Source organism: Scatophagus argus, chromosome 8 (assembly GCF_020382885.2).
Source record: "Scatophagus argus isolate fScaArg1 chromosome 8, fScaArg1.pri, whole genome shotgun sequence".
Lineage (NCBI taxonomy): Eukaryota > Metazoa > Chordata > Actinopteri > Scatophagidae > Scatophagus > Scatophagus argus.
In genome coordinates this window covers 1,031,175-1,047,979 of record NC_058500.1, presented here as the reverse complement: position 1 = coordinate 1,047,979, position 16,805 = coordinate 1,031,175, and the positions used below count along the sequence as shown (strand labels likewise).

Sequence of the window (16,805 nt, the reverse complement as noted above, 5' to 3'; positions counted from 1 at the left end):
GGAAACATAACATGCCTGGTTGCATCTCACTTTGCTAACGTTTGACATGTCAAACTATTTAAATGTATTTAAATGATTTAATACTGGACAACTCTTTCATCACCGCATGATGTTTTCACACATTCTCTTCTCTGTAATGTTTCATTAATTAATGGGGTGAAGTTAACATCTGACTCTTGTCTAGCCAACAGAAAGAGGGCAGACTCCAGACTCCAGCCTGTTGTATGCAACTCAACACACCAAAACTCATAACCAATAGTGGTGTAAAGTTCACAGAATAAAATGCTTGTCTTCAAAGGATAATGAAGATGAAGACACTGTGTCTGCTGTCACAGAAAGGCCTACAGAGGTATCATATTAGATCAGCTTTACATGTGACATTCTTGTATGGATTTATATTGACATGGAAGCTGACATTGTTATCCTTTGTTAACAGAGCGTAACTGGACAGCATGAAGAGGGTCCATCAAACTCTGCAGCACCAATGAACACAGTGAGAGTTTCAGTAAACAACACAGTTTAATTCTGTACAATTGTACATGTAGAATAATATATAACAGATAAGGAAATGGTGCACTTGGACCGCCAGATCCAAAAGGCTGATCTGGAAATCGAGATACTTAAATACAAGTTAGAGGTGAGTGTGCAGTCACAGGTAAATTTAATTTGTCATTGGAACAATATGAAAAACTAACAGAAAAATGTTCTCTTTGTCTCTCTCTGTCTGTAGGATATAAGGAAGACTAAATAAAATGAATGAGTGACAGTGTGGTCATTTACTCTATGTGGTTGTGCTTTTATTGATTTAACCTGGAAAATGATTATTGCATATGAGATCTCTGATTGCTCTTCCATCCTGGTTTTCTGGGAGGTGGATGGGGTCCTCCTCGTGGTCTTCTGTTTGTAGGGCAGAGTGTTGCTCTCCTCTAATTCACAATATTATGGAGAATAACACATGCCACACTTATGTCACAGGCTCTCTCAGGGGTTACTCTGAGATGACGTAAGCACTGGAAACAGGCTTTCAGCAGGCCTACAGTCATCTCTAGCCTGGCTCTGGTCCTGCAGTGAGCCACAATGAAGTGCTGCTGGGGGCCTGGTTGAGGGTCTGGGTAAGGGGTTATGAGTGTGGGTTAGCAGGGGTAACTCCTGTCACCCAGAAGGAAGCCTTCAATCTCTCCTGCAAGTAAAGTCACATTTATTTAGTACTGATATTTTTCAAGGATCTTTACAGTGACAAACAGCCACCAGTGCAGTGTTTCAGGCCACTTGCCACAGTATATTCTGTTGCTCAGAGTAGACTCTTGATATATACAGGAGTCATGCACAGACCCAGGCCACTTGGCTTCCACATTTGTGATGATGTGAGCTGCATCACAAACGATTTTAACAGTACAGAAAATGAGACAGCTTAGTTGAAATCTGTGGGAGGACTTCCTGTTCACATAATATTCATTTTGTGAAGAAGCAGTGATAGGAATGTGAGTGCCATCAATGCAGCCAATCACATTTGGAAATCCTAAAAGACATTCAAGTCTTTGCTCCCAGAGGTCTCAGCAACATGTTAACAGAAAAATTATTGTTCATTTGAAATTATTTACCCGCAGTCCCATTTGATGGCTCTCACAGGCTTGTGGCCAGGAAAAACAAGACAAACTGAGAGAAACCGTTTCAGAGCGAGGCTCACCTTTCTGACAGCTCTGCAAACAGCTGCTTTACTTATGTGCTCTGCATGTTGTATAAAACACTCCCGTTTGCAGAAACGCAGAGCAACGCAAAGTATCTGCTCAGTGGTGAGTTCACGGCCACGGTGGGTGATGTGAGCGATGAGAGGACGGATGAGGTTGTGAATGTATTGCAGTGACTGTAACGAAAAACGATAAGGCTCATATAAAAAATCGGAACAGGATGAAAAATTACCCAGACGTGCTCGGAAAATCCTCGCCCGACGCAATCACATTTCTCTGTGAATCAGTATTGTTTCTTCGTCTACGGGCTCCTCCAGAAACAGACACTCGATTTTCGTAAACTTAGCAGGTTCGACGGAGACTCTGTGAATAAGGAAACGGTTCAGGCTTATGTTCCGTAAAGGGGAGGAGTCAGAGACAAACTCGGGCTTTCTGGGATAAAACCTGCTCCCGACCAGGTAACGTTCACAGACTAAGTTACCGCGGTAACAGACTCTGAGTATGAGTTACCTCGCTTATTGAAACGGGCTTAACTTACTCCTGAACTTACCCCGATCTCAGGGTTAACTTACCTCGCTTCTTGAAACGCTTAACTCAGATTTTCGCTGATTTCAGGCTTAACATACTCAGAGTTTCCACATAACCTGCTTCATGAAACGGGCCCCGGTTCTGTTCTTCCTGTGCCAAAGCTGCTTCTGAGTATTTCATTTGTTTTAAATCCACGTTTAAAGTAGTCCTCGATGTGTTCACAATCCATTTCTGATTAGGAGAATTCACAGAAAGAGCTGCTACTCTGACTGTTGTGTTAAAATAGTATCTCATAATTTCGACTTTTTATCTCATAATTATGACTTAGTATGCCTGTGAATATTCTCATTCATCCAGGTCATGGTTATCTCAAGGAAATTGAATCGAATGCAACTGGACTTAGTTATTTGTCTTTGAAGACGTTTCACCTCTCATCCAAGAGGCTTCATCAGTTCATGCTCGCTTGACTAGGCTGGGACTAGTCCAACTAGCTGGTGTGGAGACCCAGGTATTTAACCTCTGTGGAGGCATTCACATGACCAGTGGTGTCATAAGCTCGTTTAGTGTTCCATTGTGACAAACGACAGTCTCTAAGGAAAACTGCCATTCACAAAGGACCCCATGTGACTCTAACGACTGTCGTTACAACACAACAGAGCAGTAACGAAGTCGAAACCAACTTTACCATCCCCAACGACTGTCTCTCAATGACTGTCGTTTGTCACAATGGAACACTAAACGAGCCTATGACACCACTGGTCATGTGAATGCCTCCACAGAGGTTAAATACCTGGGTCTCCACACCAGCTAGTTGGACTAGTCCCAGCCTAGTCAAGCGAGCATGAACTGATGAAGCCTCTTGGATGAGAGGTGAAACGTCTTCAAAGACAAATAACTAAGTCCAGTTGCATTCGATTGAATTTCCTTGAGATATGACTTAGTATGTGAATTTTTTTAAAAATCATGGCTAAGTTTTCATCTTTTTTTATCACTGGAGGAAATGGGCTTCCATGGGGCTCTAACTGGAAAGAGTCATGAGATAACTTTTGTTGTATATAAATAAACTGAACTGAACTGAATTTAGGGACTGTGATTCGTTTTGTGTGACGTTTACACTCCGGACAGCTAGATGGCAGCACTGCAGTTTGTCTTTACCAGGGTCTTCAGTATTTCAGAAAAAGAATAAAAACCAAAACCCTGAGTTAATTTCTTCTTCGTCTGACTCACTTTAAAGAAAGTCTCTGTGTTGTGAAGCGCACGTATCGTGTGTTTTCCCACAGTCCGTGAATGCAGGAGGAGGGCGTGGCCAATTTGACACAAGCAGGAAGGTGTTCAAGTGACCGGTCGCTCGCAGGTTGCAACATTCACTCCGCAGCAGCAACAGGAAGCAGCCACAGAAACACACGGTTGAATCGTCGCTCACCTGAACAGGTAAGAACACCAGCGCTCTGTACGCGCGTTGGTCGGAAGTCCACCGAGGTGGTCTTGAAGCCAGGGAGCGGAGTGTGTCTGTCAGTGTGATGAAGGTGTGTTTGTGCGTTGTTTGCTTGTTGTGTCGAACGTTTTTTTGAATTCGTCATCTGTTGAATTTTTCACTCTAAACTCATTTCTATGTTTTCAATAAACATTGTTTCATTATTGCAGATATGTGTTATTTTGGATATATTTGGTATTAATAATAGTGAAATGTCCAAGGTGATGTCCTCAGAGTGCTTCTTTAGTCTGACCAGTCGTCCAAAATATTACATTTACTACTGCATAACAAAAGCTGCGAACTCTGAATATCAGAAAAGGACAGCTGTTATCAAAATGCTGTGGCTACAGATTGACTCGGCTTTTTCGGATGAGGGCCCAGCAGAACTTGAGAAACCATTCAACCATAAAAATAAAAAAAGCCGAATCTTAAAACTCTTTTTAAATGTTTTAAATTTTCACTGAGTTCCCACAGTTTTAAAGGACACCAGACGAATGACGGACACTTTCAGGGTGTTTTCACATGAAGTCCTTTGTAAACGAACCAAACTCAGTCCCCTCAAAGTGGACCAATAAGTGACCCAACAGGAAAGGGACTCGGTTCTTTTTGCTCTCACACTCTGAGTTCTTTTGAAAGAAGGTCCGGATCTCGTCTTGGTCCTCTCCAGAATCAGAATCACGTTATTGAACCCAGGGGTCGTATGAGGAGGCCCCAGTCTTTCTGTTTCCGCTGTACTGTCTCTGTGTCACAGCTGCCGTGTGGTTAGGTGGTCAGATGCGGTTTGCTGCCATCTTTTCATCAGCCAAGTACCATGTCATGTGATCTACTTATGGCAGGTCTGAAGGGCTAAAATGCAGTGGTAAAAGTGGCAAAGTAAACCCGGAGCCCTTTTTGTTCACGACGCTCAGGTTAAACAAACTGCTAGGCAGGCTTGAAGCGACCGCACTGTTTGGTTGCTTCCGGAGGGGTCTCAGTCCGTTTGCTGTGTTTACACATGCGCAGAAAATGCTGAGTATAAACTCAATGACTCACTGGATCAGGGAGGCACAGAACAGACTGTCAGGGCTGAAGACTTAATCAACATGTTCAGAACAGACTTTAAAGTGATTTGTTTGAAGCCAGCTGGTGGTGAAGATGAATTTGACGTTAACGTTAATTGGGTCACTTCCAAAGTGATTCAGGAATGGAAAGTGCTGGAGTATCAGTGAAGACACTCTGACTGGACAGTGGCAGCACTGTTTAAACACACCGGGTGGTGTGACCCGCCACTGCTGGCTCTTTGTGGACTGAAAGATCAGTGATATTAATGCTAAAGTAAACATGAAATGTATGGGCTGCCTCTTCAGATTCCTAATATACTTACTCAGTTGATTGTGAGACAGTGAAAACTCAGTCATTATCTCCTCACCTCCATGCTGACACATGCTAGTCAGTGTTGATCAAACAGTCCTAGAGGTCTGGCAAATCCTGTTTCAAGCATTGCGATACTCAGAGCCAGTAGGAAATTCTCCGAAGCAAGTTAAATCATCTTATTGAGATTATTAAAGACAAAACTGCTGGTAAGAAGAAATATTTTCTCTTGACTGAAGATATTTCATCTTATTTCAGTTACTGCAGTGTGGGATCTTTGCAGCAGACCAACAGTTACAGTCTGTGCTTTGTATGAAGTAATCGCGTAAACGTGTGTGCAGAGTCGGACTGCTGTGCTGAGGGAGTGCTGAGCAGAAGTCACTCGACTCGTCCCACCACCTGCAGGCCTGGGAGGGGCTGACGCAGCCGACTTGGTAACGACCTGTTAACGTGGTCCCAGCTACTGCAGCGAGGAGGGACGGCTTGACTGCTCAGTACTGCGGGAATGTCTGCACTTGTTGTTGTGTACAGGCAGACTGCGAGATACAACACTTTCTAACATGCAGTCCTTTACTAGAGTGAGAGTCCACCATAATGCCATAATGCTGCTAAAATGTTACTTCATTAAAGGCCTTTAAGCATACTCAGGAAAATGTTCAGAGTAAAAGTACTAAGTACAGTACAGTGTCTCCTGTGACTGTTATATCTGGTTTCTGATCATGTGATTGTGACTCCTGCTGGATTTTACTGTTGGAGTTGGCTGCAGTTGAACTGATTTAGAACTACACCGTATAGACCAAAGTATTTGAACAGAAGCTGTTTTTGGGCCCAGTCTAATCCCCCCTTACTTACCTCAACCCCATCCAACACCTTTGGGATGAACTGGAACGGAGATTGTGAGCCAGGCCTTTTGGTCCAACATCAGTGTGTGACCTCACAAATGCTCTACTGCATGAATGGGCACAAATTCCCACAGAAACACTCCAACATGTTGTGGAAAGCCTTCACAGAAGAGTGGAAGCTGTTAGAGCTGCAAAGCTGTCTGTGTGTTTACAATGAGACGTCATTAAAGTCCCTGTTGGTGTGAAGGGCAGCTGTCCCAATACTTTTGTACATATAGTTTTGCATTTTGTACAGGACTGCAGCTAAGGATTATTTTCATTGTGGGTTAATCTCCTGATTATTTTTCCATTGATCCTTTGGTTGTTGGTTTGATTGGTTTGTAAAACTTGTGAAAATAGTGAGAAATGTATTGAGGCCAAAGTGACATGCTGTCAATGTTTTTGTCCAAACCTTAACATTATTGCAAACATGTCATTGAGATGTTCCAGTTTGTCTCTGACTTGGTCTGATGAGAGCAATGGCACTCACCTAAAACATGCAGGCAGTAAAGGCAGTCGTACTTCCTGTGTCCACACCTGTCTGGAGACACACTGACAATGTCCACGAGTGTAGGAGGTGAAAGCCTGGGCTTCAGCCTGGGCTTCAGCCTGGGCTTCAGCCTGGGCTTCAGCCTGGGCTTCAGCCTGGGCTTCAGGACGGTGTGTGTGGGATTGAGTCAGAATAAACTCCAGTGTGTGTGAGTGTTGTCATGGCGATGAACGAATATCAACTCTCAACTAATAACTCTTGTTATTAGTTTATTATTAATGCTCTTCTCTTTCGCTTTGTCGTCAGTTTGACTGACTGATCTGCACAATAAGACGCAGCGAACACATTCTCCCACTCCCACACTGTCCGTCTCAGGTCTGAACGTGCTCACACTCGTCCATCAAACCGGTCTAACCAGTTGGCCTGTCGCACCTTCATGCTCTGACTACGAAAATGAAACAAAGCAAAGTTCACCTGCAGTTACACAAGTTAATGTTTAGCTGCTCTGATTCTGTGTGTTCCATATTTGTTGGCTGCAGTCCTGTTGTTCCCGTGGTGTGCAGCAGCATCAGTCTCCACTCTTTTCATGTGGGGCGCTGAACACAGACTCACTCTGTTGTGTCGTGTTTGGACTCCCATTGCTGAGAGAAAACTGACATTTGATGGTCATTGCTGATGAATGAAACCTGTCCTGGGTCTCTTTGAGTCTGTTACATGCACATAAAGGTAATTTATTTAATCCCACATTTAAAGGGAATGTCATGTGAGGCTGATATAGCTGAAAACATATTTTATTTTTGGGTGAAAACAATACAATCTGTTAGTTAGCAGAGAAAACAGTACATTGCTGCATAAAGAGGAATGTAGTCCAGCGTGCAGGTGTGAGTTAAGTGTTTAATTCTTATTTATTTCTTCACCAAGTGTTTGATTCTGGTTGAACATGAAGCTGTTTCAGGCGCTTGGAATCAGAAAAGATCATCTCGGTCTCCTGAGCAAACTTTTCTACTGAAGAGCAGATCAAAAGCTTATAGCTCCAACTCTCAAATACAAAGACACGACTCAGCCAGCCTGCTCTGTTATTCCACTGAGTTTTTGACTCACATCAGTGTGTGCATTTTGTTTTCTCCTCAGTCTAACCATGGGGTGGCGCTCTCCTCATCTTCCTCTCCTCCTTTTCCCTCTCCTCACCCTCCTGGTCAGAGGAGTGATGAACTCAGGATTCAGGATCTGTGCCTACAACGTGCAGAAGTTCAACATGGATAAAGCATCCAACCACAGAGTGTTGCACACTTTGACCCGGGTAGGACACACACACACACACACACACGCGCACACACACACGCACACACACACACAAAAGCTGCATGACTCTTAACCCTTGGGACACTGTAAAAACAAGCCGGTGTTATGAAATAAAGGATTTCATACAGGTAATCACCGGGATCAATGGATACAGGGACTGGCACACATTTACATTATGTGCTGAAACCCAAGCCTGTCCGTCTGTCCGTCTGTTTGTCTGTGTGCAGGTTGTGGCTCGTTGTGATATCACTCTCCTGCAGGAAGTGATTGACTCTGATGGTAAAGTCATCAACACTTTGCTGACTTTGCTCAACAGGTACAGTAAAAACAGCCGAAAGAGATCAGCGTCATTAAGCGCTGCCTCCTTCTGCGTCTGTAGGAAGATTTTCAAGAAATCTTTTCACTGCAAACTGCTGCCTGTTGTTTTAAACAAAAAATGAAAAAACATGTGGATGAAGGCTGTGACTCAGGTTGTTTTAATGACCCAGTCACTTTCTAACTATAAAAGACTCGAGTGTCTGGTGACTCTGTTAATGGTTAATAAATCCTTTTCCTTTACTTCTTCATTGCACAGTTTTAAACATTATTAAGTAGCACTTTTTCTTAATGCAGTCCAATTATAGTTTTATTCATCATTAGCATATCAAAAATGTTGTTCTAAATGGTTTATTAGTGAGATTAATGATAACTGCATTATGAAACCTTTTTTTTAACTGAATTATCACCAAAGATTCACTCCAGTCAAAGCGATCTTTACAACCTTGAAAAACGTATTTGTTGCCTCTAACTAACCTGTAGAAAATTGGTAGAAAATCTGTTAAGCTCGAAGAAAACTATTAGATATAACCTATAAATCCTTTTAAGGAGTGTATTATCGGACCATGTAATGAATTCTTTATTTTACAGTGAAGGCCTTTGAAGGTGCATTTGTAAGGTATGGCCAGAAATACATTAAGTAACATTATCAACAGAATGCCAGAGACGCTTCTGTGTTGTGTAGCAGCGATATCAACTGAAGTTAGCATGCTAACCAGCTAGCTGCTGCCCGTCCTGCCCGGTGTCATGTATGACATTATTTCACGGACTGGCAATCTAACTTCACAAAGATAGGATGTTTTCATTGCTTTTGTGGCGATCTTTGGATATTCTGCCTTTTAATTTTAATCCAAAATGCTGGCAGATTTGCAGTTGACTCAAACATTTGCAATCTCCAACAGCTGATCTTCACGGACATGCTCGATGCACCAGGCATGCTTACAAATGGGTTGCGGGTCCATTCCTTACCATTTTGTGGGTCATTTGTGGCTGGGAAGTACTTGAACTCTTTTGAAAGCAGAGACAGGTGATCTTGCACCAGGTGGGAGAATGAGGGCGAAGTCTCAGCATCTTCCAAAATCTTTGCTAATGTTTTGAAGGCTTCATTGCCTCATTTGACAGCCTGCCGCCACATATTTTGCCCAGAGGGCTTCAGAATCACCTGTATGACTCCTGATATTTTCTATCAGAGTTTTCTTTTTCTTGGCAGCCGTAGGCTCTTCTTCTGTCTCATCATTGGGCTGTGCCCAGTCCCAGTCTGATGTCCTGCTGTGTTCAGTGGGAGGCTGGTTGAGCCGAACCCCGGTTGTCTATGGTGACCCCCCTCCCTCCGTGATCTGAGGCCAGGCTTCAGTCACAGACTGGTGAACTACAGGGCCACTAGCTAACGGTAGCTATAGCTACAGCCAAAGATAACTACAGCAAACAGCATAGTGAGCAGGAGCTGGTGCTTATTGTGTTGATGTGCTGCCCCCTGTGGTTTTGGAGCTACCTTTGAATTCTGGCCATATTTTACAAAGTGTTCCTTTTAGAGCGTTCTTGGCTGATAATGAATGATAAATGATTAATAAAGACATAAGTTGCAACTCAACAAATTATTTTAAAGGATGGTTTATTAATGTGACAGTGGTACCAACAAGCCTGGTTGGTTCTGGTTATCATTAGAGGACTTTCTAAACAATGTTTGTGAGAACACACCGCCAATCTCTCATCCACATCAGTATCTGTGCTGGTCGTAGCTGGCGTTTGTATATACGACCATTTTAATGTCAGACTATACGGAAAGTCATTTTGTTTAGGATGTTGTTAAACTGAGGGTCCAGAGAACACATCAAAGGGGGAGATATTTATGATTAATATAATGAAATTCTTCTATATTAACAACGAAAGGTTTTTTTCTTTTTTTTGGGGGGATTCAGCACTGAAGTCTTTCTCTCTGGTCTTTGATTTTAAAGTGAATGCACTCAGACCGTGATACTAAAATGTATATTAATACAATATGGTGATCGTTACATGTATGTGTCTGCTGTCTGCCTCCAACAGGGGAGCTGAAAGGTACAGTGGATTTTGTGAGCATGTGAAACATTATCTCATTATGATTCATCCCGGTTTGCCCACTTTACTAATCCTAATGCCTGTAGCAATAGCTAACACTTTATTTAGTATTTATTTACAGTAACTCTGCAGCAAGTCAGCTGACTGACAACAGATCAGACTGAAAAGGTCTCGATATGAACAGGTTCATCAGTCAAGTATTTGTTTGAATAGATGGATAGAAACATGTTCGGACACACTGAATAATCCTGATTTGATACAGCTTTCATTTTTAAGGCTCCGTATGACTTTTATATTTATGTTTTTAAGGTTAAAAGAATAACTTTGTGCAACTGTTCCAGAGATGGGTGACTAGCGTAGCTTAGCACAAATACTGCTTGCCTAACTAAATCAAAGCTAGCCAACACACACCTTCCAACAACTTCAAAGATCTGACTGATTTATATGTTGAATGTTGAACTGAAAACATTTAAACCAGAGAACTTTGGAGATGCATGAAGATGTGTTTTTGTGCTTCCAGTCTTTGTGCTAAATTAGGCTGAACACATCCTGTACCTGCACTACATTATCTCCATACTGTAGTTCCCAAAATGCTGTTCTGTTATTAAGAAATAAATCACATCCAAGTGTTTTACTCATCAGAAATTATGATTTATATAGACTAGAGGCTGAAGCTAGAGAATTGTCTGTTGAGAGTCAACTGAGCAGATTTACCAAAGTAAAGTGATGGCAAATTGTATGCAAGGGTTAAATTGGGATTCTTCATGTCCTGATGCAGCAGGTACAGAGTTTTACAATATCATCAGTTACAGGCGTTATAAAAAATTTACACACAATTCTGTTATCTTATTTCACTATTCAAAAATATCAGTGAGGTATAAAGTGCAGTAATACAGTTTTCTGTGTGCTCAGAAATCTCAGAGGGGTTAATTAATTTCGTTCTGTAAAGCAACGTATCTTGTGTCATTGGCTGCAGTATAAAGAGAATTAAGTGTCATCAGTTAAACACTAAAAATGTTTGTCTGAGTTCATTTCATTTTGAAACCAGTGAGGTAATGCCTAAAATTTGCAGCCAAAATACAACAAGAACACCATAAACGCTACAATGTCAACAAATAAACATTCTTAAGTCATATTTTTTGAAACATAATGTAGTTGCTACATGTACATATAGAAAAGTAGTAGACCGAGTACAAAGCCTTGTGGGATGCCACATCCAGATGCTCACTTTAAGTAATTAGGTGACACGTTAGGTCGGAATTGATGGCCGTTGACAAACCATTTAACAGCTTGCTGGATGCAGTTTTATTGGTGATGAGACGGTAACCCGCACTGGTTAAAAATGTTTGTTAAGGGTCAGATGGGTGGAGAATTTACCAGCAACACTTATTTCAAAACAAACTCTTATAAACGTTGTGGATATATTCAGGATGAGTCACTGATACTCTTACTGGAGTACTCTTATGTACTTTTACTGTAATATTTTTGACACAAGTAATCTAGTAACATTTAATGTGCATACTTCCATTTGAGTATGTTTCACTTTATCTGTCTAGTATTCATTCCCCTCTTGCTAATATTGTTAAAGAAATTTTCCACCTAAGGTGTCAGTCACTACATTTAACGATAGTGTGCTTATGCACAGTTTACTGACTAAGAAATGGCCCAATTTAACCCCATTTGTATTCCTGGGACAAGACTTTGCTTTGTTGAGCAGGCAGCTGCTTTCTTTCTGGTGATGTCTAACAGGGAACAATCAGATTTTACTCTTTTGTGTCTGTTTGATCTGTCTGGTGAATAACTCATTTAGAATCTCTGGTGATTGGATCCAGTTTGCTTATAATTGCTAAACCACTTCGATTTTAACTCGGCAGTTAAGCTAAGTGCAACTTGTAGGATTTGTAAATGCTCCCCTATCAAGTGCATGTCTGTTGGTGTTCCGGGGGCAATTCTAAGGGTATGAACTACTAACCTTCATGTGATCAAAAAATCATGATTCCTACCCATCTGATTCTAGTGTTAACAGTCTAACTCGCGGTTGTTGTGCAGATGTGGTTTTATGAAACTTCTTGTCAAACAGGTAAAATATGCAAAAGCTAACATAGTAGCTAACTGAGGGCTGCTCCAGTGGTTGAAGAAGGGCTCACAAGTAAAATCAATGTGCATTTAAATTCCTACTTAAATAAAAGTATTATTTTCAGCTAAATGTGCTACATCAGTAGCAAAAGTGCTCATTCGTCAGTCAGATTGTTAGTGCTGATGTGCTGGCTCTTGAGCAGTTGGCATAAATGAAACCGTGGGAGAAATTTAGAATGAAATGTCTTTTTGGTGGAACTCATTAACATCTCAAACATGACAAAGGGAGCAAGATGGACACTGGCGACTAGCAGCTATACATATCAGATGTTGTGCAGTAAGTACGATAAACATCGTAGAGTAGAGGTAGCATTAAGCTAAACTAGGCTACTTTAGTTTCAGACACAAGCTTCATATGGAAGCTGCTCAGCGGCTCACGAAGCCAAAACATTTGACAGCCAGGAAAATTAAAGACTTCCGCCAGCGGGCTTAACTGGAAAGCTGACACCAAACTCACTCCCAGAGTGGACAGGCTGGTCCTGAATCTAAATCTAAATCTAAAACTCTTTGTGGGACTGCGGGAAGTGGAGGTGAATGTTCACACTGTGCGTTCTTCTTCCTGAGTAGTGTGATTTAGTGATTTAGTAATGAGCAGTTTCTCTTTGCTTGCATGTTGTATGGAGGTATGAAGACTACAGCTACCAGTCAGTATCCAGCAAGGCTCTGGGAAACTCTCCCAGCGACATGCAGCAGTACGTTTTCATCTTCAGGTAAGACACGGCACTTGTCCAAGTGGTGAAACGCACCTGAACGCACCTGGAAAGTCTCTCAGCCTGTGTTACAAAACTAAAAATGACAGGAAGACTGTCAATGTTTACATTTTCACTACGGTCCTGCCTGTGAGCTCAAGTCAAATAAGACAAAAGTTAGATCTCAGACATTTCTTAGATTTTAACTTGAAGCGTTTTGGCGTGTGAGTGAGTGATGGAACAGCCGTAATGATAGGCGACGCGTTTCCACTTCCTCCCACGATACAAAAGTAAACAAACATCACAGTGATGAGAACTGCCTAAATGACAGAAACCATCTTTGGGAAGAATTAATTTCATGTGTACTTTGAGTTTTTAGTTTGACTCATGTCTTGTCTGCTAACATAGAGGGGGAGGGGCTTATGAGCTGTACTGTGACCTGCCACCAGGGGGCGTCCAGATGTCTAATGTCGTCCATCTTTACATGCAGTCAATGAGAAGGCTGGTCCAGTGAGACCTTGACCAACAGACGATTTCATGCTTTGTATTTCATGGCATTTTACAAGGAGACAGGAATGATTCAGAATTTTCCGGAGGCACCTCATAAAGTTTATTGAATTTCTTCTCACTCAACACATCTCAAAAGTGTTTTTTTTTTAAAGAGAGTCTGGGGATGTTGCCAGTTCAGACAGGGTGCTTACCTTCGCAGGTGAGGGATCCCAAACACTAACTCTGCCTTACAGCGGACTAAAGGGAACTCAGACAGCTGGTTTCCACTCTGCCTGCTGTTGTGCCTTCTTGTTGTCTCAGAGGATGTCAGCTGAGCAGACATTCTTCTGTGTGCTCAGGACACATTCATGTACATACTGCTAAAAGAATGTGTCCCCAGTACATGCTGGGTGCGATCACGCCTGTTCTCAGGGATGTGCAGGTGTGATTCGGACCACTTGGGTCGGACATTAACACCAGGTCAGAGCAGGACCTGTGACTTCTCATCCTTCAGATGTTCTTCTCCTCTCGAAACAGGACAGAGACGGCGAATGTGACAGACCAGCATCAGTACGAGAGGAAACAGTCCTTTGTCAGAGAGCCCTTCGCCATTCATGTCCAGAGCGAGAAAACCGGTCAGCACACGAAACAGAAGCGCCTGGCGCCTCATGTGATCCAGTGTATGATATGAACAGCTGACCCTGACCCTTCGTTTTCTTCTCTCTCTCCGTCCTGCAGAGATCAAGACGTTTGTTCTGGTCGCTCTGCACACTGAGCCCAGTCAGGCTGTCCAGGAGATCGACCGGCTCTACGACGTCTTCGAGGAAGTCAGCAACAAATGGAACAACTCGGTGAGGAAGCAGGGTTCATAGAAAGTGAGGATGGCTCCTTTTTTGTCGCGTCTTGTGCCCGTGATGTGAATTCGTAGAGCTTTGAGATCAGATGGATGAACAGAACACAGCTTGTGAGGTTTAGTTAAGCAAGGTATGAAGTAATTTTACTGTATTTCAGTTCTAATCATAGTGTGATAGCCTGTGTGTGTGTGTGTGTGTGTGTGTGTGTGTGTGTAGAATGTGATGTTCCTGGGTGATTTTCACGCCAGCTGTGCCTACGTGACCCGAGTGGACAAGAAAAACATCAGACTGTTCACCGATTCCAGATTCTCCTGGCTGATCGGAGACAAAGTGGACACCACCGTCTCCGACCAGACCACCTGTGCTTATGACAGGTAGGTGTGAGAGACAGACAGCCGAGGGAGGACGTGATGTGTGATGGGAGGCAAGAAGAAAGAGAATCTTTGGTAGCTTTTCAGCTCACACTGTATTTTGTGTGTGTGTGTGTGTGTGTGTGTGTATCAGGATTGTGGTATATGGACAGCCCTTCCTGAAGGCGATCAGACCGTTCTCTGCTAAAGTCTTCAACATCCGCAGAGAGTTCAAACTCTCAAAATCCAAGGTCTGTCTGTCTGTCTGCCGTTCTGCCTACTTGCCTGCCTATCTGTCTGTCTGTCTGCCTGCCTGCCTGCCTGCCTGCCTGTCTGCCTGCCTACCTACCTGCCTGCCTGCCTGACCCTCACTGCCTCACCGCCTGCCTGCCTGTCTGCCTGCCTACCTGCCTGCTTGTCTGTCTGTCTGCCTGTCTGCCTGCCTACCTGCCCGCCTGCCTGCCTGTCTGCCTACCTGTCTGCCTGCCTACCTGCCTGCTTGTCTGTCTGCCTGCCTACCTGCCCGCCTGCCTGCCTGTCTGCCTACCTGCCTGCCTGCCTGTCTGCCTACCTGCCTGCCTACCTGCCTACCTGTCTGTCTGCCTGCCTGCCTACCTGCCTGCCTACCTGCCTACCTGTCTGTCTGCCTGCCTGCCTACCTGCCTACCTGTCTGCCTGCCTGTGATTCGGGGACGACTGCTCCTGGCTTGGTCTGTTCTCAAAGGGCCCACATGAGTGCGCAAAGGGAAATTCTGAATGCACAAAAATACATTTTGTAAGTACACAACTTGTATTTTGAGGAAATTTAAAATTGTGCTCACAAAACTTATGGTTAAGCAGACAAGAATGGATTCTGTGCGGTCCAGTAACTTCCCACGAGGATGCTGCGATGTGATTGGAGTTTTCGCCACCCAAGTTCTCTGATTGGTTGACCTTTGTGGCACATTTATAACTTGAGCGAGCGCGGCTGAGGCAGACTGAGGGAAAGTCGCATTGTGAGCGTGCAGCAGGCTGCCTGAGCGCCGAGGAAGACATATTGTGAGCACAGAATTAATTCTTCCTCAAAACACAAGTTGTGTGCTTGCAAAATGTATTTTTGTGCGTTCAAATTCCCCTTTGCGCACTCAGAAATGTGACACGAATATAATTCCATACACATGTGGACGGAGAAGTGAACTCTTGTTTGACTCTCTGCTCTGCTGCTTCTGTCTGCCAGGTGTTGGAGTTAAGTGACCACCTGCCTGTGGAGGTGAAACTGAAGGGCTCCGCCCACCTCCTTCAGGCCACGCCTCTTCCAGTCCTCCTCAGTGCCTGTGCGATGGTCCAGTCTTTCCTGTCCACTCTGTGATCACGTGCTCGAGTCCGTCAGCCTGAAATGCATTCATTCCATCTGCTCTGCAGACTCAAATCACGGATCCAAAATCCAAAGCTGTCAATGAATGATCACCCAGCAGTATACACAGGAGAAAGAAGGACCAAAGTGGCCCTGCCTTTACCAGCATAAGTCATGATTACATAATCATGTTTGAACTGTTCATTATGATTTTTACTTTCTTTACTAAGATTTTTAATGCAGGTTGAGCAACGTGGTAGGTTTACACTGTAGCACTGACTGCTTCCTCCGACACGGTCCATGATCAGAGTTCATCTGACTGAACCGACAGCCAGGCTCAGGAAAAGGAAACATCACTGCTTCATTAAGGAAGGAAGGAAGGAAGGAAGCAAGCAAGCAAGCAAGCCAGCCAGCCAGCCAGCCAGCCAGCCAGCCAGGTAGCCTAAATGAATGGACTCAGTAAAGTGCCTTAAAAATATGTTTGAGGTCTTTAGGTGCCACATCATGCAGCTGTTTAAACTGCAGTCAGTTGTGCGTATTAGTTGTTTAGTTAGGACAACCGAGCGGTATTTGTGGTTAGCTTGGATAAAACCGTCTGCCTGATGGAAGCTCTGACCACACCAGCGTTGAGATGAATGTGCATACTGTGGATTGACTTTTAATGACACGTTAGCTGTAACTGGTTGGCTTTTTTAGCAGGTGAATTGGTGTTCTTCTATCATGTTAGAGGTAATGTTTCCACGCTTACTTCCACTGTCTTCCTGTCTGTTTGATGCTGTACAGAAACTTATATTCAGAACTTTTATTTTGTTTTCTATATTCAGTAAAGTTTTTTTTAATGTTGGAATTAAAATTATATATATTAACCCTA

The 16,805-nt window shown here is 43.2% G+C and overlaps 1 protein-coding gene across 3 annotated transcripts; it reads left to right on the top strand.

Moving 5' to 3' along the window:
* The first annotated feature begins 3,458 nt into the window (after window positions 1–3,458).
* LOC124063339 (deoxyribonuclease gamma-like) lies at window positions 3,459–16,805 on the top strand. Of its 3 annotated transcripts, XM_046396901.1 has the most exons (11): window positions 3,459–3,647; window positions 5,382–5,474; window positions 7,543–7,711; window positions 7,941–8,029; window positions 10,072–10,083; window positions 12,843–12,929; window positions 13,935–14,032; window positions 14,136–14,248; window positions 14,468–14,625; window positions 14,756–14,852; window positions 15,818–16,805. In XM_046396901.1, exons 3-11 carry the CDS (start codon window positions 7,550–7,552, stop codon window positions 15,947–15,949), a joined length of 948 nt encoding a protein of 315 aa, XP_046252857.1. In that variant the 5' UTR covers window positions 3,459–3,647; window positions 5,382–5,474; window positions 7,543–7,549; the 3' UTR covers window positions 15,950–16,805. The 3 variants fall into 3 exon arrangements, with proteins under 3 accessions (XP_046252857.1, XP_046252856.1, XP_046252858.1); XM_046396900.1 differs by lacking the exon at window positions 5,382–5,474 and having other exon boundaries at window positions 3,460–3,647; XM_046396902.1 differs by lacking the exons at window positions 5,382–5,474; window positions 10,072–10,083 and having other exon boundaries at window positions 3,460–3,647.